Source organism: Phascolarctos cinereus, unplaced genomic scaffold (genome assembly GCF_003287225.1).
Source record: "Phascolarctos cinereus isolate Bilbo 61053 unplaced genomic scaffold, phaCin_HiC Scaffold_7;HRSCAF=346, whole genome shotgun sequence".
Taxonomy (NCBI): Eukaryota; Metazoa; Chordata; class Mammalia; order Diprotodontia; family Phascolarctidae; genus Phascolarctos; species Phascolarctos cinereus.
In genome coordinates this window covers 41,588,557-41,616,124 of record NW_027556180.1, presented here as the reverse complement: position 1 = coordinate 41,616,124, position 27,568 = coordinate 41,588,557, and the positions used below count along the sequence as shown (strand labels likewise).

Below are 27,568 nucleotides of genomic sequence, written 5' to 3'. Positions count from 1 at the left end.
CAGGTCAAGTTCTCCCTTAAAGATCTGGGGCTCTGTACAGAAATGGTAAAAGAAGCAGTGGAGATTAATGAATGCCAAAGGTAAATCTAAAGAGAGGAGGAAACAGGAACCCAAAGTAAACACCCACTTTTCATTTAAAAGGAGAGGGAGGGAGAGAACCCAGCAGTCATCAAAAGCTGGGTTTTTTGTTTTTTCATAGAGAAAGTAGTCAATGGAACAGACTAGATAAGGGAAATCAGAAACTATGGGTTTCATGATACTGAAGAACTGGAAATAAAGTTGATGTCCATCCACTGGGAAATAACTGAACAAAGTGTGGAAATGAATGTAATGGAATATTAACTGTGCTGGAAGAAATGATACTTCTTAGCCTGTAATTCAAGGCCACCTGCACAAATTAACAATGACATGACTTTCCATCTAATCCCATCTCCCTCGACGAGTCTTTCAGCTTTCATAGTAAGTCTTTGCAATACATTTTCCATTTGACCATTCTTCAAAGACCTGGTTAAATACATCCCTCAAAAAACTTTTCTAGATTCTATTCAGACCCTGCCAACAAGTCTTTTCTGAAAGTGGCAACTTTCTGTAATACTTCGAATATCTACCTCATTACAATTCTTGGTCTACCTATCTGAAAATGTTTCTTTAAAGTATTAGCTACAAAAGCTACACTGTTTAAGAATCCATTTTATCATGGGACTACCCAAACCCCCTCCCCCACCTCTAGAACTACCTATTTGGATATAAGATCCTCAAAAATCTGTGCTTGTAATATAAATGGCATCAACTTTTAAATAGAATGGATTAGCAACATCTCTCATGAAGTTCCATTTTTTTCTAATTGAGAAAGGGAAATTTTGCAATGAAACCAGGTCTCTAAGTAAGTCTGCATGACAAATGTGGGAGGGGGTTGCTTTAAATACTTAAAAAACTTTTTGGGCACTATATGGAAGGTATGTATCATTTACATACAAACAGTTGAGACTTGACAAGGCAAAACAATAAACCAGAGAAGTCACACAAACTAGGTTCTGTGACTAGGCAACTAAGTCATTTGGTTTCCTGGATTATTGATAACAAACCTGCTCTTTGGGCAGTTACTTTCATTTCTGTCTTTGCATCTCTAAACCTAGCAGCAGCACAGGATCTGGTACTCAGTCAATGCTTACTAACTGGGTCACATGATACCTAATTTTTTTCTAGGCCTAAAATTTATGTTAATGACAGGCAGTCTCATTCCATGAAAACCTGCTTATCAACGACTCAGTGCTCTGTCAAAAAATAAACACCTGACTCCTCAAAACTTTTTTACCTTTTGGACTTTTCTTGGTTTCTGCCTTAAGGTTTTTGTGGAAAGACTCAGGAGGAAAGGAAAAAGGAAGCTTTTAAAAGCTAGCTTAATTCTTAAGCCCCCACAGCTATAACACAAACACACATTTTCAAACCATACACAATCCTACCAAGAGCAGGATTAAGGAGTCTAAGTTCCCTAGAATCCTTGAAGTCCTAACAGGACCTACTAGAACATCTCCCTTTCTAACCTGTAATAGTATTTCTTGTTGGGGGGGTGGTATTAAGAGAAAGAATGAGGAAAAATGAGGAGGAAAAAATGTGCTAGCTTCTGCAGTACATATACTAAATTAAAATGATACAATTTTGCTTAAAGTTATATGTTGGTTTTGTTTGAGTTTTGAAATGCTCCAACTGTTTTTGGAAAACAATTGAGGAAAGTGATTGAATTGCTCCTGAACTTCTGTCCCTGTGATACCACTGGGCATATACCATAAAGAAATAAAAGGCAGTGAAAAGAAGCTCATAAAAAGCAATATGCATATAGCGGGAAGAGACAGGGCTGAACCTGTGATTTCACTGGTACAGTGAACTCATGGGCGAGGAAACCAAACTATCAAGGCAGGCAGCAGATACTCATTAGAGTAGTCATGGTCTTCATCTTAACTGCATGCGTGAAGAGCATTAAGACATGTAAAGTGATTTACCTTTAGCTCATTTTATTTTCACAACCACCTTGTAAGGTAGTTGCTATTATTATCCCTAATTTTACAGATGAGAAAATCAAAGAGAGGGTGAGAAGACCAAGGGAGGAAAGAGGTATAGGACAGACAGATCAAAACTGAGGGAAATAAGATACAGCTGCAATCAAAGAAGAGACACAGTCTGATTGAAAGTCCTTGAGTAAAGGTTGATGACTTAAAGGGTCAGACAGGTCAAGTCTGACCTGCTATAAAAAGAATTTTTTAACCCAGGTTATAGATTGGATCAGGTGTCTGATAACTATCCAATTATAAAATTGAGACCTGGAAGGTGGACATTCATCTATTCAAGCCCTTTCACTTCAGAAATGGGGAAAGTGAGGCTCCAGAGAAAAGCAACTTGCCCCAAATTTCAAAAGCAAAAAGTAAACTGAATGCCTAGATCTGAACTCAGGTCTTCTGAAAACAAATCTAGTGCTTCCTCAATCCCACATAATCCTGTCCTTTGTATTTGTGAGAGGAAAGGCACGTGGAAAGGAAAGAAACAGACTTAATTTGGAAAAATTCTAGAGCTGTTATCAAAGGGACAGTTAGTTAACACCTAGATAAAAAAGCAGTGATCAACAAGGTCTCGGAATGGCTTTATCATTAACAGGTGTGTGTCAGATTAACTTCATTTCCTAGATTGGTGGATCAAGAGAACCATAGATTTGGTGTGCATAAATTTTAGCAGAGCATTCATTTGACTGACGTTTTTCTTTTGGAAAAGATGCAGTGATGTAGGCTGGATAATTTCAGTTAGGTGGGTCTGGAACTAGAGTGGCTAGACCAGAGTTCTTCTGGTCCAATGCTCTCACATTTTATGGTCAAGAAACTGATGCTCAGGTAGGTGACATGCTCAAGGCCCAACTAGCAGTAAATGGAAGATCTCGGATTTAATAAGCCCATGTCATGACTCCAAACTCAGTGCTCTTTTCTAATCAAACCATTCAGTAAATCTGATGTCACCTTGATAAAGATATCTCCACCAGAGATCTTTGCTCAGTTCTGTGTTGTTTCAAGGTTTTTTTTTTTAGAAATGATTTCAATAAAAGCTTGGACATGACATAAAATCAGTAAAGACTGTTAATGTGGTGAGCTCTAAAAAGAGCTTGATAAGCTAGAGCACTGGGCCAAATCCATCAAGGTGTAGCTTAAAGAAAGACAAGCACCCAAGTCTTACATTTCGGTTTAAAAAAAATTTCACAAATATGATCAACACAAGAAAAGCTACTCTTAGACAATTTGTGCAACTCCCCCCCTCCCCCCACCAGACACAAAAGAAGCCACCAGGTGAATTCTAGGGCAACTTACCGAATGAACAACTGAGATGACGGCCTAAAAAAGCTGGACTTATCTTAGGCTGTTGCATTCAAAATAACGGTGTTAAAATTGGTTCTGGTCACACCACATGGGGAATATCACATTCAATTGTCAATACCACATTTTAGGGAAGACACTGAGAGGCTGAGGGGAAATATAGAAAATGATGACCAAGATGCGAAGGAGACTTAATCAGCTGAAGGAATTAAGTCATTTTATCCTCTAGAATACTTGAAAGGACAGATTAGCTGTATAGTCTGAGAAAACAGAATTTAGAAGAAGTTATCACAAAATTTAGTGAGCTTCAAGAGATAGTATATTTCTCTTCCCTTCAAGCCAAGGCTTTATTTACTGTCCACTCAAGTGCCTTATAGGACATTCTTGGCTTTGCTGTTGGGAAGGTGCAGGTCCAAGTTCGGCCTAAGCCAAGATAGCTATATGACTATGGACAAGTCACTTAAACACTTCTCAGGGGAGCACAGAATACTCAGACTATAGCCTCCAGAAAAGTGCTAAACTGAAAATGTATTGCTCAAGAAAGTTCCTCACCCAGAGTGCCCTATGAAAAGGAAATCATAAGTCCGGTTTAAAAAATTAAAGTACTGACAACCAATATTTATGATGTTCCTATGTGATAATTTCCTGATCCAGCTGAACAGGTTGTCTCTACCTCTGCTTCTCTTTATTAGCTAAGAAGATGCATTATATTACAATGTAAATTATATGCCACATTTTTACATAGTTTTAGGTAAGATAAGGCATAGCCAAGTCAGTCTGTAGCCCTACTAGACTGTGAAAGCATGGACCTCTAATGTCTCTCCCCTGGCTATTTTCATGTGCATTACAAACTTTTTTTTTTTTTGAGGTATTGGGGTTAAGTGACTTGGCCTGAGTCACTCAGCTAGTAAGTGTTATGTGTCTGAGGCCACATTTGAACTCAGGTCCTCCTGACTCCAGGGCCAGTGCTCTATCCACTGCCTACCTAGCTGCTCCCCAAATTTTTTTTGGTATTACAAACTTTTGATGTTAACTACATTGAAACATATCACACCTAAGAGCATGTGTCATAAAAAGGATTTTCTTAACCTGGGGGGTCTGTGAGATTTGAAAAAGCAGTCATTTTTCCAGCCTAGGTAAGGTGTAAGGGAGAAAGAAAGGTCTGGGGGCAGGAGTCCATGGAAAGAAGCATTTCAACCTAAGAAGAAGCTATACAGTGGAGAAAAAAGAGGTCCTCAGACGCAGCATTAAGATGCCTGAACTTGTGGAGGGTCCAGGAACAAGTGCCAACTGGCAGTTCTGTCCCTCACTACCTACCTAGTTCCAGGTCAGAAAGCTAGGAAAGACTGAAGAGGCAGCCTGCACCTAGGAGTGGAGTTCCAGAGCAAGGGGCAAACTCAGAAGCAAGAAGATGTGTGACTGACTCCATGAGTGGAGAGTGGCCTCAGTTCCAACTTCCAGCTCAGTCTGAAGCCTGCAGTAGAATAACCATGGCAGGAATTCCAGACCAAAGGGAAACCTACAAAACTTTCTAAATGTCTAATGCCTAGCTTGACTGCAGCCTACTAGAACATCCAACAATGTAAGTCCAACCCAGCAAAACTGAGGATAATCCTTCAGGGGAAAAAAATGCACATTCAGTGAAATAGAGGACTTTCAAGCATTCTTGATGAAAAGACCAGAGCTGAATAGAAAATCTGACTTTTCAGATACAAGACTCAAGAGAAACATGAAGAGGTAAACAGGAAAGAGAAATCATAAGAGACTTGTTAAGGTTGAACTGTTTACATTCTGCATGGAAAGATATTTGTAACTCATGAGTCCTTTCTCAGTATTAGAGTAGTTGGAGGGAAAAAATTATATATTATGTATATAGACAGAGGGCACAGGGTGAGTTGAAGGTAAAGGGATGCTAACTGGGGAATAAAATTAAGGGGTGAGAGAGAACTATATGGAGAGAAGGAGAAAGGGAGAGGTAGAATGGGGTAAATTATCTCACATAAAATAGACAAGAAAAGGCTTTTACAGTGGAGGGGAAAACAGGGGAAGGTGACAGGGAATGAGTGAATCTTATTCTCATCATATTTGGCTTAAGGAGAGAATAACATATACACTCAGTTGGGTATGGAAATTACTCTACAGGAGAATGGGGTTGGGGGAGAAGACAATAGAGCAGGAGAATGATAGAGGGGAGGGCAGATTGGGGCGGGGTAATCAGAAGTAAGCACTTCTAAGGAGGGACAGGGTCAAAAGAGAGAATAAAATAAATGGAGGGGGGCAGGATAGGATTAAGGTAAATATACTTAGTTTTTCCACCATGACTACTATGGAAGTGTTTTGCATGACTACACATCTAAAACCTGTATGCAGATGCTTGCATTCTCAATGAGGGTGGGTGGGGAGGGAGGAAGGGAGAAAATTTGGAACCCAATGTTTTAAAAACATATGTTAAAAAAAATTGTTTTCACATGCAACTGGAAAATAAGATGTATAGGAAATGGGGTATAGAAATCTATCCTGCCCTACAAGAAAACTGAAGGGGAAGGGGATAAAAGGGGGGGAGAGATAGAAGGGAGGGAAGATTAGGAGAAGTATTCAGAATGCATGCCATCTTGGGGTGGGAGGAGGGACAAGATGGGGAGAAAATTTGGAACTAATCTTGTGGAAGTGAATGTTGAAAACTAAAAATAAATACATTTAAAAAAAACTAACAAAAAACAACCTAACTCCACAAGCTTGTTGCTTAAAACCCAAAGGGCAGTGATCAGACTTGGATCTGCATCAGACTACAATGGATCACAAAGTTTGCAGTCCCAAGCCCCAGTTGTCCCTGAGAGCCTGGAATAACAAAGCACATATCGCTGCCCTATCCAAACCCCCCCCCCATAAAGTGTGAACCACCTCACCTCACAAAAACATCCAAAAGTAATTCTCTTGCTAGATATGAATCTTCATTGTAAAGTAATAAAAATTATAGAGAAAAACATTTAACCCAAAGCATTAAATACACTTAAGCTGCTATTATAAGTTTGGGTAGTACTGATCAGCCCCGAGGATGCAGGACCACAATCCAAATGATAAAATTTTATTTTCTGAACTTCCAAAAAAGGAAGGCCATAACCTTGCCTATGCTGACTCAAGAAAGTATGTAAAGAGGACCACCTGAGCAGGATTCTCTTATCACTATGATTTTATTTGTAATTGAGAAGTTCAGAAGCAGAGAAAGCAAGTGTCTTTTGAAATCAAGTGATGAAAGAATTATCTAATAAGGAGTAGTCAACTATGCCAAAAGCTGCAGAGGCAAAGAGAGGATAAGGTCTGAAAAAGGCTACTGGAGGCCAGGGGAAGAATTCTTAACCAAACAAGGGATAAGAATCACAAAGGATAATGTAGATATTATTGTTACATGAAATTACAAAGCTTTTCGGGGGGGGGGGGAGTAAGAAACAGGTGATGAGAGAAGAGAAGGAACTTTTCAAATACACTGTTGGTGGAGTCATGTGTTATCACAAATATTCTGGAAAACAATCAGTAAGTATGTTTTAAAAAGTGACTAAAACATACTAACTTTTATCATCCCACATATAACCCAAGTAGGCCAAAGACAGAAAGGCCTAATCTATACCAAAAACATTCACAGCAGCAAAAGAAATTTTAAAGTAGGTATCCATTGAGAATGGAGTATTTTTCAATTGTTCTTACATATAACTGGGGGAAAAATAAAATATTAAGAAAAAAAGAGAATGGAGTATTACTTGGGCAAATATGAAGAATTCAGAAAAGAGAAAGATGATAACTGATAAAGACTCAAGTAGGCATTAACAGGAAAACAAATCACACAATGACTATAGCAAAGTAAAAGTAAACAATAAATGACAGGGTGATTATAAAAACCAAGCTTAACCCTGAAAAAGAGAGTTGTTATTCATGCTGGTTTTTCTGAACCATCTTCTTCCTCTCTGAATCTTTGCTTCCTATGTATGGAAAAGGGGAAGAACATATTCAGAAAAGAATGTGATGCCAACAAAAGACTCCAGTTAAAAAATAATAAAGGTAATTTGAGAATAGCTGATTTGAAGGTCATGGTGTGAACACAGTTTTAGTAGCACGCTAGGAGATATTCTTCGGCCAAGGGTTACATAAGGAGAGTAGTGCCTAGTATGGTAATGAAGGCATCAGGGGAAGATTTTTTTTTCCACCAACCAATTTACCAATGAAGAGGAGAAAGAGATTGAACAGCAGTTAAGATGGGCTAAAAAGCTATGTCTGGAGTGATGACTGTTTCTGTAGAAAGAAAGAAGGAAACAAGAATTTATTAAGTATGTACTCTCCACCAGAAACTGTTCAAAGGGTTTTATGAATACATAATTTGATCTTCATATCAACCCTGGGTGTCAGGTGCTATTTTACTATCCCCATCTTACAGCTGAGGTAAGGTCTCATTGGGTCCTTGAGATCTATTCATTGAGCCCTGCCCTAGCTGCCGCTAAATAAAGGTCTTGGAGGCTAGAGGATATTCTAATAAGGAAGTCTCAGTGATCAGAGGGTAGGAGGAAAACTGAAAAAGTTTAAGGAAGAAACTAAGGAAGCTCATGTCTGATGGTCTCATTCTTCTGAGTGAAAAAGGTTTAGGTCACTGTGAGATAAATGGAAAGACCCAGGATAATTAAAGGTTCCACATTTTCTCCAGTGAGGCTCAGCAGCCCTCAAGCACAAGCTGAGAAATCAGATAATGGATAATTCAGGGGATAACAGATTCACAGGTCAGGAGGGTTTGAGGAATGGAGAAAACAAGAGAAAAATACACCAGATGGCCTCAATCTTCTTAGTGAAGGACAGTTAGATCGGTTATCTGCCGGTCAAGGGATTCGACAATAAGCAACTAGTGAAACATTTATTAAAGAGGTACACTAGACCTGCAAAGCTATGTATAAAAGCAAGTAAAAGCCTATGTGGAAGAGATGGACTGAGAGAAAGTGATGGTTCAAGGAATCAACAGCCCTAACAGAGGGAAAGCCTACAAGCTTTTAGTTAGGATCAGTGAATGAACTGGAGAGACAGATCTATGTAGCTGTGGTGAGAAAGAATGCCCAAGTACTAGAAACCTTGCTATTAGTCAAGTGTGGCAAAATTGGTGTGGGGTGATGGAAGTTTAAAAGCCAAGAACTGAGGTCAAAGCTGTTAAGCTTTTCAATATGACTACTAAAATTCCAAATAATTATTATCATTATCTCCCCCCACCCCGACTCTCCTTCTGTTCCTGTCTGGAACATTATTAGCTTTTCTTTGTATCCCCTGCACCTAGCTCCTGGCAGGGTACACAGTAGGTGCTTAATACTAGACTGACCAATCGGTTTCATTTCAAATATTTTCCAAGTTACTTTCCCCAAGACAATGGGTACACAAAGACAAAATAAAAAACACCCCAGGCCCTCAGAAAGCTAGCATTTGACTGGAGGGTTGAAACATGCATACAAAGATAAATAAGGTTATCTAAAAGAGAGCCCACTAGAGAGGAAGGAGAGTTATGCAGCTGGGAGTGTGACATGTGAACTGACCCTTAAGCAGCACAGGAATTCTGAAAGGAAGAAATGAGAAGGAAGTTGATAGTGGACAGAAAACAGCTCCAGGGAAAAGACAGCCAGATACCTCCTGCAAGAATTCTGGACAATAAGCTGGTAATTTGTTTTGCTGAACTATACTTATTCGTTATGAGAGGGGGAAGAAGGGAGAACAAGTGGAAAGTAAAACCTTAAAAAAAATCTCCCCCCTCCCACTACCAACCAGTTCTGAAGAACTACTAATAATAGCTTGACTGAAACAGTTCCTAAAGAGGAGGAATGTAAAATAAGGCAGGCCAGAGCCAAAAAAAATGACAGCCTTAAAACAGTCTGAATAAAGAGGCAGCAGCTAGCAGTACAGTGGATAAAGTACTGGGCCTGTTAAAGACCTGAGTTCAAACACAGCCCCAGACCCAGCAAGGCTGGTTTGGGGGGGGGGGGGTTGTCTAGTGACCAGCAGGGAGTGAAGACGTGATATGAGCCAGAGAAACTAACTAGGAGACATCCCTAAATATAGAATGGTTTTGATTTCCTCAGTCAAGATGAAGTTACCTGCTGAAAGAGTATGGGGTGATGGTGCTGGCTCTGGGGCTAAATTACAAAAGTAGCTGCAAGAGGGTTCCACAGTAACAAATTAGGGAAAAATAAAAGGATTCCCATAGAGCAGAGAAAGATTAGATAGCAAATTTGTTTGAAGTGGGACCAGGGGGTAGTTTTGAGCTTCCCCCAAAGCTGCAAAAGCTAGCAGGGGTGGAGTCAGGGTTGAAGAAGGAATACATCAAAGTTGTGAAAGACGGCAGTGGGTAGTAGAAAAACTGTAGGGTCAGTCTATGAAAGTTGAAAAGTGAGTCTAAGGTTCCTTGACGCCAGGAATTCCAGTAGATACTGTGAAAGTGAAGATATTTTAAAAACTGAGGCTACAGTATGGTGGATGGATGGGAGGTTATGGTGAAGAAAATTAGGTTTAAAAGAAGGGAGGCAGATGGGAGATAGATGAAAATATAGGAAGTAAGGTTTGGGTGGAGAGAAAACTGCAAGCAAGCTACTAAACTCATCAAGTTTGAAAGTCTATCACACAACAAGAGTAGAAGATAGCAGACAACCCCTTTGACAGAAGAAAGATAGAGTTGGAGAAAGTGATGAGTGGCCATCAAGGAAGACTGGTTCCAGGAATGTGGTGACCTGGGACTGGGTGTGGGGAGGGAGTCCAATTTTCTCTTAAAGGGAGGAGGCAGAAATAACACTAGTTGAAGAAATATATGTCATAGTAATCCTGTTTCCATTGACTTATTGTGGCACTCCCCCAAATAAGCAGGACTACACCTGTACCAGTTCATTAAAAAAAAAAAATCACATTTATTTTGCAACTATAATTTTTTTCAGTTTCTGAAAACAGTCTCCCCAAATCTGTAAGAGTTCATTACCAGAAAGTGCCATCCAAGTTGTGATATAGTGGAAGTATCTATATCTACCATGAGTAGTAACGGGTAGAGTACTCACACCTATGAAATCACAGCTCCCTTAAGTATTCAAGAAAGAGCAGACAAAAACTTGGGAAGCAAAGAAATTCAACATCATTATAAAACATGCAATTATCACAGCAAAGTCATAAATGAACAGCTAGCTCTCATCTAGACAAGTGACTGAAGTCAAATATCAACAGACAATGATTAAGCACCTACTAATTGTCTGGTACCTGGAGATAACAAAGTAGGAACGAACAGTCTGGCCTCAAAGAGTTTTACATTCTATAGGAAAGACAAAATTCTATGTAAAAGAGCTACAGAATAAGAAGCGATTTGGGGAAGGGTATCAGAAAAGGCGATTAAATAGATCACTCAAAGAAACTAGGGATTCTCAGAGGCATGGATGAGGAGTGAACCAGGGCAGGCAAAGGCATGGGTTAAGCAAGATGCAGTGTATGTGAGGAAGAGCAAGAAGCCTTAATGTGTGCTTAAACATGTACAAGTCTGGAAATGTAAATTCAGGTTAGAATTACATGTTTCAGATACAGTTTGTATCTGATCCTGGAGAGCATTCCTTTAACAATACTACTACTCCTACCTCACACTTAAGCATTCTTGTATGACTAGGATAAAAACACTACCAAGAATAAAAAGGATTCCTGCCCCACTTCCTTGGGTTCCAAAAGGTGGGAATGAATGGTCCACTCATTCTGTAAAGCAGTTTTGGAACCATGCCCCATGGTTTAAAACCATGGATACCTTTTGACTCGGCCATACCACTACTGGATTATACCCCAAATAGTTCACAGAAAAATGAAAAAGTGGCTCTTTTAGTGGTGGCAAAGAAATGAATCCTAAGGGAGAGCTCATGACTTTTGGAATGACTCAACAAACTATGATGTGACTATAATGGTATATACTATTGTATTAACAAGAAACGTGGGGCAGCTAAGTGGCACAGTAGACAGAGCACCCGCCCTGAAGTCAGGACGACTTGGGTTCAAATCCGGCCTCAGACTAAACACTTTCCACTTACTAGCTGTGTGACCCTGGGGCAAGTCATTTAACCCCAACTGCCTACAAAAAAGAAACAAGTGACAGTTTCAGACAAATTGGGAAGATTTATATGACTTGATGCAGAGTGAAGCGAGCAGAAGCAGGAGGACAATTTATACAATAACAACATGGTAAAGACAAAAGTCTGAAAGATTTAAGAAGTGTAACATAATGACCAACTTCAGTATTCCAGAAGACTCCTGATGAAACATGCTACCCACTTTCTGGAGAGAAGTAATGGATTTAAGATGAAGAATGAGCCATACAGTTTGGGTACACAGCTAGTGAGGGAATTTGTTTTGCTTAACTATGCTTATGAGTTTCTTTTCCCCCTCCCCAAATGCAAGGGAGGTAGGGACAGAAAATAGATTTGTTAGTTATAAAAATTAAGGAAACAAAAAGTCTGGCTCTGTTATTTTCTTCAATGAATTCTTAATTAGCATTAGGAGGAAATATCTATACCATGCCAACAAAAGCTGTCAGAGGAATCCCTTGAGGGGTATAACTATAACTTGTATTCTTAGCTCTTCTTTTGGTAAGGATAATTTTTGACATCCTTGTCCACAGTGCTGTCACTTCATGAAAATGTTCAAAAGGCCTTCTAATAGGAATAATCACAGATTTAAACTAAAGTTTGAGCTCACTATTAAGTTCTCTAAATACAACTTTTATTTTCCCTTAAGATACAAGGTAGATTAATTATCCGAAGCAAGCACATAGGACACTGAGGAAAAACTACTACTTTACTCTATGCCCCAAAATCTAAAAAAAAAAAGCTTGCAAATGAAGTTCATTTTGTCACACTTCAAGCAAAGCAATAGAGAACTTTCCTTAAAATGCTAAGTAGCTTCTACTTCAAACCAAGAGCCAGCATCCTTTGTAATGAGGATAAACTAGAGCCTTTCCAGTAAGATCGGGCAGCTTAAGTATTTCTAACACTAATGGAAAGATCACTATTACCATTTGCTATTGTGCTAGAAATGGAGACTACAGCAATACAAAAGAAACTGAAGGAATAAGAATAGGCAAAGAACAAAAAGATCACCTTCTGCAGATGATATAGTTGATTTAGAGAACCCTGAAATAACTTAAAAAATTAAAAAACCTGAAGCAATTAACTTCAGCAAAGTTGCAGGATACAAAATAAACCCATGTTAGTCAGCATTTCTATACATTATCCAAAAAAAAAAACCAACAGGAAGAGATGAAGAAATTCCATTTTAAAAAAGTGTGTGTCGAGTGTGTGTGTGTGTGTGTGTGTGTGTGTGTGTGTGTGTATGTATGGGAGGGGAGCATGAAAGGAGACTGACGGACTGGGATGGAGAGACTCTACGTGGGCTCCAAAACACACTGGTAGGAAATATATGAACTAAATCACAAAGCACTCTTTATATACTGAACTAAATAAATGAAGAAATATTAATTGCTCATAGGTAGGCTGAACCAATATTTTCTTCAAAAATGACAATACTACCTAAATTTATTTACTCATTGCTAATATCCAACAATTACTTCATAAAACTAGAAAAAATAACAATTCATCTCCAGGGACAAAAAGACCAATAATATCAAGGGAATTAATATAGTAAGAAGACATGATCATCAAAACAACTTTGTACTGGCTAAGAAAGATTGGTCAGTAGAACACATATTGTACACAACATACAGAAGCAAAATTACAGTACCCTGGTGTCTGATAAACCCAAAGATCCTACCTACCTACCCAGGCAAGAACTCACCTGGAACTAGGTATACCCTTTGACCCAGTGATCCTGTATAGGCCTACATTCCAAAGAGATCAAAGAGGAAAAGGACTCCTGTACAAAAATATTTGTAGCAGCTCTTCTTATGGAAAAGAACTGAAGAAACTGAAGGAAAGCAACTGGTGACACGGCAAAAACAAATTAATGGTCTATGAGTGAGATGCTGTAAGAAGTGAGCAGGATGGTTTCAGAAAAACCTGGGAAGACTTGCATGAACTGATGCCAAGTGAAGTTAGCAGAACCAGGAGAACAATTTACATAGCAATAGCAATATTATAAAGATAATCAATCTTGAAAAAGGTAGTAACTCAATCAATTCAATGATCCACCAAAATTACAAAGGACTCATTATGAAACATGTTACCCACCTCCAGATAGAGGAAGAATGAACTCAGTGTAGACTAAAACCTTTTCCCTCCTTGGGAGGAGAAGGGGGAATGACCAATTCAGAAATCTGTTTTGCTTTACTCCACATTTATAATGGGTTTTATTACTTTTCTTGTTGTGTTGAGAGGGAGAAAACTCAGAATTGAAAATAAAATTGAATTTTAAAAATGGAAGCAATTAAGTTAAAAGTTGTACAATAAGCTTCCAATTCCAGAATCAATAAAACAGTTGCCTTAATTTAAATATTACAAGATTTAATGTTTAAACAACCTTTAAAAATGTCCTTTAGCATATACTACATTGCTTTTAATCAATATTAGAGAATGAACAGCAATATTTTAAATTTTAGAAAATACTCCATGGTGATTCAAAAACTTTAATCTCAACAATTCTTTGGTGCTGTAAGTAAAATCTTATGTCAGATAAGAGGACATTGAAAATGAAAAGCTGTTTAAAATGAGTTGCCCATAAACATCAAAATTATCTTTGCAGTAAAGTTTTACGAACTGCTTAAGGAAAAAACACTATCTTGTCCATGTATTAATAGCACTACATTTCATACAACTTAATCTAACATGATAATATATATCTATGGCTAATCATTTATTAAATAGCTACAATATGCCACCCAGACACTGACCTAAGTGCTGGGGATCCAACAAAAGTGAAAGTCCCTGTGCCACACTCAAGGAGGGTATACTATCAGGGAAAACAAAGGAAATGATATAAAACAGCTATGGAAAATCATGAAAAGCCCCCAGTGATGGCTGAAAGCAACACTGATTTCATGTACCTATTTGTAAATTAACTACCGCATTAACTACTTATTCAGTAAATTTTAGGCAAACCAGTCATTCAGCCATCAGTCAAACAAGCATTTACTAATAAGGTCTAAGTTTCTCAGGTACACACTTATTAAAAGTTCTAGGGATTCCAAAGTCTAATAACATTCCCTGCCCTCAAGAGCCCAGTCTAATAAGGGAGACAACAAACGAACTGTGTACAAACAGGATATGTACAGGGTAAATTGGAGGTAATCCCAAAGGGAAAGCACTAATAATTAAGGTGCATTGGAAAAGACTTCTTGCAGGTGAAATTTAGCTGAGATTTGAAGGAAGCTGTAGAAAGCATTCCAGGCATGAAGGACAGCAGAGAGTTGAGCGGTACCTAGGGAAAGAAAACAAATCCAAGTAGGTTCATGAGACTAAGGTATAAGAAGACTGGAAAGGTACAGGAGCCAGGCTTTAAAAGTCAAATAGAGGATTACATATTTGATTCTGGAGATGACTGGGAGTCACAGTTAATGGAGTGTGTGTGGTGGTGGTGGGGAGGGAGGGGTATGGTCAGACCTGCAATTTTAGGAAGATCACTGTGGCAAACTGAGTGTAAAATGAATTGCAGTGAGGATAGACAAGGCAGGAAGACCAACGAGGAGGCTATTACACTGATCCAGGTTTGAGATAAGGGACTGCACCAGAGTGGTAAATGTTGTGTGAAAGTACAAACAAGACTTGACAGGGAGTCAATCTAGCCAACAGCTAAATTGCAAGCCTAAGTGACTAGGAGAATGGTGGTCCCCTAAAACAGTAGTAGGGAAGTTTGAAAGTTCGGAAAAGCAGAGGGCTTGGGGAAGAGAAGACAATTAATTCAATCTTGGACATGTTGAATTTTAAATGTCTACAGGACTATTTGTTCAGAAAAACTGGAAAGAAGTCTTGCAGAACCTAGGTGTATATACAGACCAACACCTCACACCATATACCAAGATATATGCTCCAAATGGGTAAATGGTTTAGACATGAAAAGTGACATCCTAAACAGAATTACAGGAAATAAGAAATTATCTGTTAGATCTATGGATAGGAAAACAGTTTATAACCCAATGAGAGAATTCAAGAAATGTAAAATGGTCAATTTTGATCACAAAAATTAAGAAAAGTTTTGCACAAAAGCCAATTTGGCTAAAATTGGAAGAGAAACAGGCAAAAATCTGCAATAAGTTACTCTGATGAAGGTTTCATTCTAAGATAGGCGTCTCTGCATATATCTACCTATATCTATGTCATAATAAAAATAATAATAATAATAATAATGATAAAAAGGGGCAGCTAGGTGGCGCAGTGGATAGAGCACCAGCCCTGAAGTCAGGAGTACCTGAGTTCAAATCTGACCTCAGACCAAACACTTGACACTTACTAGCTGTGTGACCTTGGGCAAGTCACTTAATCCCAACTGCCTAAAAAAAATAATAATAATAATAATAAAATATATATATCTATGTAATAAATACCTACAGATATACCTTGCTATCTGGAATAGGAGTCAAATTTCTAAAACTAAGAGCCATTCTCCCAAATGGGGCTATCAAAAAATATGAACAGTTAAGTTTTCAGAGGAAGAAATCCAGGTTACCTAAAAGCCATTAAAAAAAACCCCCAGAAACACAAACAATGCTCTAAAACATTACTAGAGATATGCAAATTAAAAATAACTAAGAGGTTCTCCCATGTGACTGGCTAAGCTGACAAGGACAAGAAAAGAAAAATGACACGTTAGAAGGACTGCGGCAAAATAGGTACATGAATGCACTGTAGGTATGTCTGACAGCTGGTCTGGACGTTCTGGAGAGCAAATTATCTATGCCCATCATTAATTTTTAAATTAATTAATTTTTTATTTTTAACAATCACTTCCAAAAGCTTTTGAGTTTTAAATTTTCTCCCTCTCCCTCCCCATGATGGTGTAAAATCTGATATAAACTCTACATGTACATTCCTATTAAACATATTTTCACATTAGTCATAGTTGTAGAAAAGAACCCGTAAGAGGAACCACAAGAAAGAAACAAAACAGAAGGAAAAAAAAAGTGCAAATAGTATGCCTGGATCTGCATTCAAACTCCATAGTTCTTTCTCTGGATGTGGATAGCATTTTCTATCATGGGACTTTGAGATGTCTTAGATCCTTGCATTGCTGAGAAGAGCTAAGCCTATCAAAGTGAGTCACTGCACAACGTGGCTGTGACTGTGTACAATGTTCTCCTGGTTTTGCTCTCTTCACTCAGCATCAGTCCATACAAGTCTTTCCAGGTTTTTCTTAAGTCCACCTGCTCATCATTTCTTATAACACAATAGTATTCCATTACATTCATATACCACAACTTGTTCAGCCATTCCCAATTGATGGGCATCCCCATAATTTCCAAATCTTTGCTACCACGGAAAACAGCTGCTATAAAATATTTTTGTACATGTGGGTCCCTTTCCCACTTTTAAGGTCTCTTTGGGATATAGCCCTAGGCATGCTATTGCTGGGTCAGAAGGAGGGAGAGTACATTTTATACCTCTTTGGGCATAGTTCCAAATTGCTCTCCAAAACAGTTGGATCAGTTCACAATTCCACCAACAATGCATTAATATTACAGTGTTCCCACATCTTTTCCAACATTTATCATTTTTTTGTTTTGTCATGTTGGCCAATCTGATAGGTATGATGTGGTACCTCAGTTGTTTTGATTTGCATTTCTCGAATCAGTAATGATTTAGAGCATTTTTTCATATGATTATAGGTGGTTTTAATTTCTTCATCTGCCTATTCATATCCTTTGACCATTTATCAATTGGGAAATGTATTCTTATAAATTTGATTTAGTTCTCTATACATTTTAGAAATGAGGCCCTTATCAGAGACACTGGTTGTAAAAATTCTTTCCCAGTTTTCTGCTTCCCTCCTGATCTTGCTTGCGTTGGCTCTGCGCAATAACTTGTCAATTTAATGTAATCAAAACTATCCATTTTTATGCCCATCATTATTAAACCATGCGATAAGCATCTTCTGATCCAGTCATACCACTACCAGGTCTACATCCTAAAGAGATCAAAGAAAGAAGAAAAGGGAACACACACAGAAAAACACCTATAGCAGCTCTTTGTGTGGGTAGCAAAGAAATGGACCTATCAATTGGGGAAAAGTTCACTAAAGTAATGGTATGTGATTTAATATAACATAATTATGCTGTAAGAAATCAGAAACAGAACAAATTTCAAAGAAACCTATGAATACAGAGTATTCATCATATTTATCATACACAGAGCAAAAATGAGGAAACCAATCTATACAATAACAATGTTGTTTAAAACAAAACTGTGGAAGATTTAAGAATGCTGATCAACGCAGTAACCAGAAGACTCAAGCAACAACTGCATATCATCATGCAGCTAAGACTGGACCTGGAAAACCAATGATTGCTGAGGCTAAGGATTATCGAAGGGATCTCTGCTGGAATAGAGGGATGGAATCTAGTGTGCACATGGGGGGAGAAGGGGACAGGGAAGGGGCAGTCTCAGGAAGGAAAACTGTGCCACTGACACCTCCACCTCTTCCTGCTTGACCCAGTAAAGGAGGAAATCAGAGGGTGAATGAATGTGAGTATATAGAAATGAGGAGGGGCAAAGAGGAAGGCAAGGTTCTCAGCTGAAAGGAGGCAGGGGGACCCATCGAAGGTTTGAGGAGGGAGGAAAAAAAACCTTGGAAAAACTGTGTGACTAAAAGGGATAGTGAATGTATATCAAGATGCAAAAGCATTACCTTGCTGCAAGGAGGGGCCAGTTGAGATTATTTAACAAATTTGTAGTGGACTCAGTAAGTAGTATGTGAATAGGAAAGCAGGAGTAATCCAAAACAGAACCATGGACAAAATTTGCTATCTATTTCCTGACAGAATGGTGATAGACTCAGCGTACAGACTGAGACATATATATCTTGTAGATATAGCCAAAGTAGGAATTTTGTGTGATGATACATTTTTGTTACGAGGGCTTTGTTTTTTCTTTTTTTTTAATGGGGAAAGGCATTTTAGTCACCTGGAAACTTTTTTAAAATTTTACAAGTATCTGCATGACATCTAATTGAAGATGTCCAATATACAGTTGGAGATTTTAGATTATTAGTCAAGAGCTATAGGTTGTATAAAGAGATCTGAGTATCATCAGCCTAGATGATAACTCAATCCATGGGAACTGATAAGATTATAAAGTTAAATAATACAGAAAAAAAGGAAACGGACACACCTTTTGGGGAACCAACCAGTTAATAGTAATGACCTGAATGATCCTGCAAAGGTGACTGAAGAAGTGGTCAGACAGGTAGGCCCCAGGGGTATCTGATCCTAAAAAACCTAGCAAAGAAAGTATCCAGGGAAAGATGTCAAAGAACAGCATCAAAACTTGTAGAGAAGACAAGAAGGATGAAAACTGAGAAAACGTCATTAGAATGGCGCTTAAATGATTTATAACCTGGGAGAGAACTTTTTCGGTTGAAGAAAGGGAAGCACTAACTGTAGTTGTCCTTCAAAGAACTTCGCCACAAAGAAAAATGAGTTAGCGGGGATGGATGGATGGATGGATGGATGAAGTAAGGATTTTATGAGGAAGGGAGGGCTTGAGCAGGGATGAAAAAAGGTTGGGGAAAAAATGCTGTGGTGAGTAGAATAACTAGTGGATTAGGGAGGTGTAAAAAGGATTGCCTCAGCCATTAAGGGCGAAGCTCAGGTTACATAACATAAATTTGTAGTAAACCCAGTCAGTACCTCCTAATCCTCTAAATTTATTATGCTGACTAGCCACAACTGGAGAGTAAAATTTTGGGGGATAGAGACTGTCTGTGATTGAGACTCCACAAGGATCCAGAAAGTGCAGCAATTTACTTCTTCCCTAAACCCCAACTTGCTCACAACCAAACCAGGAAGCCTTACCAACACAAGAGGTATATTCCCTCTTTCCTTCCTTTCGCTCTAACCCTAGACCCAGGCTGACCAGACCCCATGGGGACAATCAACTTGGATGAGATAAATCACCAACTATTCCTTCTAGTGAGATGGAGAACTTCAAGGTCTTAACATCTCCCCTTGCATCTACCCTCCCCACTAAGGTCCTCTAGTCATTACCAAACTCCCTGTCTGCCTAGCTTCCATGCTTATCAGACAGATCCCTGGCACCATCCTCTGAGCTAGAGAGTAACGTAAGGACCCGCTGGGCCTTGTCACCCTGCTCCCCCCCCAACTGCCCAACTTTCTTTTTATGTCGTTTCTCCCAATTAGAACTTAACTTCTTAGAGAGCAGGGATTATCTATTTCTTTTTCTATTTGTTATCACCAGCCCTTAGCATATCTTAAAATAACAGATGCTTAATGGTTTATCCCTTCATTGACACCCAGTTGGTACTAAGTAAAACAGCCATTATTCTGGCCCTTTACAAGATAACTATTAATGTCTCTATTTATCTGAAACTCAATTGCCAGAGATAGAAATAACATTAGAAGCAGAGAGAGATATTTCAGGATATCAAAAGTGTAGCCATGGCACCAAAATATCATTAAATATTAAACAAACACAAAATGCACTGGAGGAAAATTATGTATTTTAGAAATGGTCAATTTTTGTTTTGCTTGACCATAATTATGTCACAAGGATGGATTCTATGGAGGTAAGTAGATGTCACACTGGTGAACTGACTAAAAAAAAATCAATAAATCATTTATAATGGAGAAAATGCAGCATACAGATACACAGTATAATTAACTAGCCATATAGTAAGTATTCAGGGCCTCAGTTTACTCACTTCTAAAATGTGGCCAATAATTCTTAAACTGAACTGTTTTATCAGATCAAATGGGACCATCAGTTCTTTGTAAATCATATAGTATGATACCAACTAGTGATCAGACTGGAAAGGAGAAGGGGCAGGCCCATCCTTCTGCTACCTATTTGTAAAGTGAACAATGACTGGCTATGAAATACAAAACCCCAACTCTTCTTATTTATTAGGGCAGGAAGCAGCAAGAAGGAGAATGGTGACCCCTCAACAAAAGGAATGAAATGGACAGAGGGTGTGGTGGGGATGCCAAATTCTTCACAGATCTGTGCACGGCAAATCATCCCCCTCCCTCCCCCCCTCAACTGATGCCACTCAGCTATGACAGTTAAAGTTAAAAACGAATCTTCAACACTTTCTTAAACAATGATTTTTTTTTTGTTTTAGGCAATTGGGGTTTAAGTGACTTGCCCAGGGTCACACAGCTAGTTAAGTGTCAAGTGGCCGCATTTGAACCCAGGTCCTCCTGACTTCAGGGCCAATGCTCTATCCACTGCGCCACCTAGCTGCCCCTAACAATGATTTTTAAAGGCAAAAAAAATTCCTTACATAAATTTTTCACTCCCAGAATTCATTTATCAAGCCATCGCAGCAGTTATCTATCTTTAAAATACATAGTATTCACCTTCTAAAAGAAAAAATCATCTATTTTTTTGTTCATGGATCCATCCTCTTTGGCAGTCTGCTGAAGACTACCAACCCACTTCTCAAAATGTTTTTAAATTCATAAAAATGCATAGAAATACAAAGGAAACCAATTTATTATGTTGAAATGGTTATCAATTTAAAAAATTTTTTTTTAACACAAATGTGTATGACCCTTTGTGAAGTCTTACTCTAGAGTGATTACAAGGTGGAGAGGAAAGCCCTGATAAACACACGACCAGCCTCAATAGGAACTTTTCTGCTTCTTCAGTTAGTTTCACAGTAAAAATGGTCATCTTAAAACTTGCAAATGTATACCCAATAAGTACATTTTCAAGGTTCATTACCATGCATAAAAGACCTTACATAACTCATTTGATCCATACAACAATCTTGTTAAGTACATATAAAGTCATGTCCCTATTTTACAGATGAGAAAACTGAGGCTCAGGAAGACACAGCTAAGTATATGGAGGAAAGACAAATTTTAGTACTTAAAGCAACTTCAATTGAGGACTTATTTAAAAGGCAGTATTTACATTTCAAACTAAATTGCAACTTACAAGTTTTTACTTAAAAAGATCATCAATCTTTTGAGTCTCTAAATTACAAATTTTAACCATTTGGCATCAAGTTTTGTACTATGAACAACACATCCATTAAAATCATTTCATGAGGCAAATTAAAAATGCAATTCTTCCTTTAAGATGACTACCTGTTAAGACTCAGATTGATGTGCAACATTAATTATTGGTTAACTGTTCTCTCCTTTGTGATGGGTACACGAACACATTGATGAAAGTTTAGTGATAGTTCCTAAATACAAAATACCTGAAAGGTATTCAATCTCAAAATTAGCACTTAAGTCTTTTTACAGTCAAAAGCTACATTTAAGTAGTCTGGGGCCTCAATCTGTAAAATTAATACTTGTACTACCTTATAGGTAGGTGGTGAGAAATGAAAATATTAGGAATAAAAGATAAAACAAATAGACTAATGTATTTATTTTACACTTTAATTTCTTAGAAGTTGATGGTACATTCAATTCAAGTGGGGCACTATGTAGTGGAAAAAGCACAGAAGACAGGTTAAATACTGTCTCTCTTGCCTAAGTCACAAAGGTTTCACAGCATTTCAAAAACTCTTTATTGCCTATTTCTTGGACAGTTAGGAAACAAAATGTTTTGTCAACTATAAAATGTAATGCAAAAATTTATAAATGATGTGACTAGGGAACCTAAATTTAATGCTGCTTCAATGGCTTAGCAACAGCATTAAGGCAAGTACACAGCATTTATTAATACCTACATCTTCCTCCATTTTGCCTAATTTTTGATGGTGAATATGCTAAAGATGATGAATACAAATAAAACTTTAAAAAATACATAATCTTTACCATACCAGCTATCTAGGCTGTCATAATGAACTGCATTGCTAGTTCAATTCTTATTTTACATTTTCTGAATTGTATACTAAGCTATAATTTAATATTTTAAAACTAATTTTTACCAATTAATCATGTATTCTGGATTTCTGATCTCAATGACAAATTACAGCTGGAATCCCAAGTCTTTCTACATATAAATATATGTGCAAGTACTTGTATATATATTTTGGGGGGGGACCAAATGGAGGTAATTAACAAGGAGGGTTTCAAATTTCATGCTACCAACCTGGCATTATTTTCCTTAGAAAGGACACCATGGAAACTTTTCCCTACATAAGCACAAGTATAGTATGACCTAACTTTCAACCTCTCCCTAAGCAAAATGTATCCTTTAGCAATGTTAAAAACCCTCAAAGCTAATAAAAGGATACTTTAAGAATTTTTCTTTTCTAAATTATCAGCGTTAAGTTCTAAGATTATTTCCTAGTGTTTCTCCAGATGTTAATAGCAAGTAATATTCAGGGCTATATTATCCTCCTCACACTTATCATTTTTTAAAATCCCTCCCTCCTTACAACCCAGTCAGGTAGTATAGTGTAGTAATAGCATTCCCATTCTACAGACAAGTAAAACGAAATAAAGTGAGGTCAACGGACCACGCTCTGATTACAGAAGAGCTGGAGTTGGGATTTCTGGTCCAGTATTCTTTCTACTACAGATAGCTTAACTTTAAATTCGAAATCACATTGTCCTGGTGCATTTCACATATTTTAAAGGACTGCAGTCGGAAAAATAAATTTGAGACTATGGACAAAGGATTTTCATCTGTACTTTCTTCTTCCACTTCTCATGCTTCATAATTGGTCTTTAGTCCTTTCCAGTTTTTAACCAATTTTATGAAAATATGAAGGTTTCATCTCTCCTAAAATATTTTACACAGGCTTCTGAAAAAGATGTTCCCTACCTGCAAATTAAGAGCCCTAAAAACAACTTACAAAACCACCTTGGGGAAATAACTGTTAATGGCAAATATAAACACTGTATTTTTCTTTCCAGCTGCCACCAAAAATTAATGCAATGTACTTAAGTCAAAGGAAATATAGTCCCCTTCTCCACTGCCCACGTGGTGGTCTCAAGATGCAGTCAAATGTCTGGAAAAAAATGCACACCATTGTTTCCTATAGAAAATAGAGTACTTCCTAGATCCACTTAGAAAACACTGCACTTTCAGAGTTAAAATACTTAAGTACATGTGGCATTCCATTTAAACAGAAAAATAATTCAAAACCCTAGCCACGGAATTTTGACAGATAAGGAAAATCGTGACCCTTCAATTACAAGTTTGGTTCACTCCATCCTTTAAAAGAATTAAGTCCTGGCTTTGTAAACGCTAACTCCACGCCCACGGACAACTCCACCTCTAAGGTCGCAAAGACTACAGAATTAACCGGGAGCCTCTAGTTCTTCGCAATTTCCCTCATTCCGTGACCCCAGCTGGACCCGGCCGTACCCGGATCCCTACAAAGCTTTCCAAGACACAAAGGCCAGGGGGGATGAGCCCTGGGCCTCGGGCTCCACGTCCCGGAGCCCCCCGGCTCCAGCCTCGTCTGTCACGGAGATGAAAATCCCAGCCTCGAAACGCCGAGGCTCCCGGGGGCCCGAGCCAGGATCTCGTGTCATCAAGACCCGAGGAAGAAGCGGCGGAGGGCAGGCCAAGCAGGCCCCTGCACGGCCGAGCCCGCACGAGTGGACAGCGGAGGCCTCCACAAAAATAGCCCGGACTCTCAAACATCTGAGACCAGGCTTAGGCCGGATGACGGACGGGCGACAGCTGGGGGGAGGGGAAGAGCTGGGGCTGGGGGGTCGTATCGATCTTGTACCATCCCGGCCTAGGTGGGGGCGGGGCAGAAGTATCAAACGAGGTGGGGGGTAAGAAAGAGGAGGTTACCAGGGGATAGAGAACGGGGGAATAGGTTTTTTTTTTTCGGGGGGGAATTTCTGCACTTCCAGGCCTAAACACGTTTCCCCACCTGATCCGACCTCCTCGCCTTTCTTTTCGCTCCCCAAATTAAACCCCCCAACCCTACAAATACGGCCTTGGGTGCTCGAAGCGACAAAACGCCCGAAGAAAGGGCCGCCCCCCCCTCCCTGGGAGACATTCCGGAAATCTCCAAGCGGGTCCCGGGCCCCACGGCCCCACTTCCCGGAGCGATAGAGTGAGGCCCCGCGCGAGACCCGAGAAGCCGGCCCAAGGTCACTGAGCCGCGGGCGCCGCCGCCGGGGCCTGCCCGCCCCCTCGGCGGGCCTATGAACGCACAATCCCGGGGTAGCCCGGGCCCGCCCCACCCCAGCCTGGCGCAGCGCGGCGCCCAGAGGCCTCTGACCGGCCCCAGGCGGCTTCAGAGCCTAACGGAGCCGGGACCCGAGACCGTTAAACCGCGGCCGCCGGCGGCGCCAGGAGGCAGGCCTGGACCGGGCCGCCCTCCTGCCCGCCCGCGCCCCAGCCTGGGCCGCCCACTCCCGGGGCCTCCCCTTCCGACTCCGGCCCCGACGCTGAGCTTGAGCTCGCGTCTATCCCCGCCGCCGCCCCTTTCCCGCCCGGTCCCGGCCTCGGCCCCAGCCCTGTCCCGGCTACCTTGTAGAAAGCCCCGTTGGAGCCGCGAACCTCCACCGTCAACTCCGCCATGTTGGAACCGCAAGGGCCGCCGGGAAGGGGTTCTAGAAACTTTCCAACCAGAGGGGAGGAGGGGGAGGGGCGTGGAGGAGGTGGGGTGAGGGGCGGGGGGAAACAGGGCGGGGACTGGGGATCCCCCGCCCCGCACCCCGGGGTCTCGCCGCGCCGCTGCGCCGCCGCGCCGCCGCCCCCCCCCCCCCGGACGCGCCCGTCCTCCGGCCGCCCAGCCGGATCCCTCCGCCCGCCCGTCTTCTGCACGCCGCGGCCGCAGCGTGACCCGCCGGCTGCCTCCGCCCGCCCGCTGCAGCCTGCCAGCCTGCGAGCCCAGCCAGCCTGGAAGCGCCGCGGGGGCCTGGGGGCGGGGCCAGCCCGGGGCGGGTGGGGGAGGGGAAGAGGGAGGGGCGCCCAGGCGCCCCTGCTCTGCCCCGCCCCCCCCGCTGCCGCTGCTTTGCCGCCCTCCCTTACCGCTACCCTGTCTAGCCCGGGTCATGCTTTGGCCAAGCCTCCCACCCCGACTTGGCCGAGAACCTGACCCCTCCCCCGGGGGTTCGAATCACCCCCTCCCCTCCCCCAACCCATCCGAGGGACCCGCTTTCCTGCCCCCGCCGTGGAGGGTCTTTCTTCTGTTCCCCGTGGGGGGCAGAGCCCATCCACGCCTGTAGACGATCGTGTACAATGAGGTCGGGGAAGCGAAGCTCATCTTTAGATAAGGGGTCTCCCCTCTGGGGCTCAACCCCCGAGAGGGCTGGAAGTCGATTTCGAGACCACTTTCAACACCTCTTCAAAATATTTCAATACAATTGGTTTCCTCTATAAAACTGTTTTACGCACTCAAAAACACTATTCTGAGAGGGGGTCCACCTGCTTCCGAGTGCCAAGGGGGCCCAAGGAACCACCAAAAGGACAAGACCCCTGGAGTTAAATGCCTCCGGACCCCCGCCCGGCCCAAGGAGGCTCTTCCTCAAAGCTCGCGGTGCCATTTTTGTTTGCTGGAGTGCGGTGGAGACCCTGGGCCTCGGGTTGCTTTCACCCTCTACCACCTCCCCTCCCTTTTCCATCTCCCCTGTTAGAACCTGAGGGCCTTGTGTCCCCAACTCTTATCTCATAAAAGCTCTATCTATTTATTAATCTACAGATCAACATTTATTAAGAACCTGCTGTGTGCTAGACCTTGCAGATAACAAAGCCAAAAATAAAGAAACAAATGAGATGTAGTTTACAGATGCAGAGCAATCCCAGCTCCCCAACTTTCAGTCTTTAAGGGTTGCCTGGGAACAGAGAGGTTAAGTGGATTCAATTTCATAGCTGGTGTCCCCTCGGACAACAAGCCTCAAACCCCCCCCCACACACACCTGTTGGCATTTAAGCTGTTTAAAGGGTGTCCAGAAGAGTCAGAAGATCTTAGCCTTGGTGTGGGGCCGATGGCATTTCCTTGACCTAATAGAAAACCTCTCTTCCTTTCTTTGAACAGTCAGCTTGCATTCAACAGAAAACTTTCTATGTCCCAGGCACAGTGTGAAGGTTTCCCACCCCTGGACTGCACAGTAAGCATAGGGGGCACAAATATTGTTTTGTTTTGTTCTAAAATGGTAGAACCTTACCTCTCCCGGATTATGGTCTTAGACATATCTACTTAAAGACACCAATGGAGGAAAATCCATGTTTCCATCTCTTCTTTTTACTTTGATCAAAGGAACAGGATCATTTTCATCACTCCTGCAACTTTGATCCCAAAAATCATCCCCTGGGCACATATGGATTAACTTAAATTTTAATGGATAAACAGATAAGACAATAAACATAAATCTTAGGAAAGAAAATGAGGTCAAGGTGATGAAAACCCTCATTTAGTGAAAAGCAAAACTCAAAAATATGACCTGAGTGGCTTAATAAAAGTGGTAACAGGGTCTCATTTTGTGTAATGAAAAACTTACCTTGGAAATTAAACCTCCTGAACCAGGCTATCTCAATTTAGAAAGACCTAAAGGTGACATGAAGATTTTGTGTCATTTCTGTTGTTTTGTTGAAGATTATGTTGTTCTTGTGTTAATAAGTGAGATGGTAAGCATTTTAAAATCATGTTTTTTCTTCGAAATGTGCATTTAAAGAAATCTCTCAGATATGTTACTATTAATATTGAATAAGGGATTCTCTCAGTGAATAAATATTCATCTCATAAGTAAGGCTTCCCAAAATGATGACCAAAGACAAGGCTAGGGAATGGTAAGGCTGAGATTCAAATCAAGCTCTTCTGTCTCTGAATGTTGGGTAAGTAGTTCTAATAAGAATGGAACTTCCAAGCATTTAAATACAAGACTTCATTTTATCCTCACCAGAGTCTGGTGAAGGAGATGCTATTATCCCATTTTACAGATGAGGAAACAGTCTTCAGAGAGGTTGTGATTTCTTCAGAGTAAGCAGCACAGCTTTCAAGTGTCAGAGGCAGACTTGTGAATCTAGGCTGACTCAAAGCCAAAGTCCTTTTCATTCTAGTCACTAGAAGACCTTGAAGAACCCTCCCTTCCCTTATCTAAAGCCTATGATTCTAAGCCTCAGGCCCTTGTGTGTTCCCACACTACCCATACTCCTTTGAATCCTATCTTTTTCAGCCAAGAATTCTCTCCT

The 27,568-nt window shown here is 40.5% G+C and overlaps 1 protein-coding gene across 1 annotated transcript in view; it reads right to left on the bottom strand.

Moving 5' to 3' along the window:
• The window catches only part of FXR1 (FMR1 autosomal homolog 1), a 61,475-nt gene extending 36,439 nt beyond the window's left edge, over positions 1–25,036 (bottom strand). The window contains 1 exon segment of the mRNA XM_078147456.1: positions 24,905–25,036. Coding sequence (XP_078003582.1) covers positions 24,905–24,955 — 51 coding nt within the window. The 5' untranslated portion in view covers positions 24,956–25,036.
• Between the last annotated feature and the right edge of the window lie 2,532 nt (positions 25,037–27,568).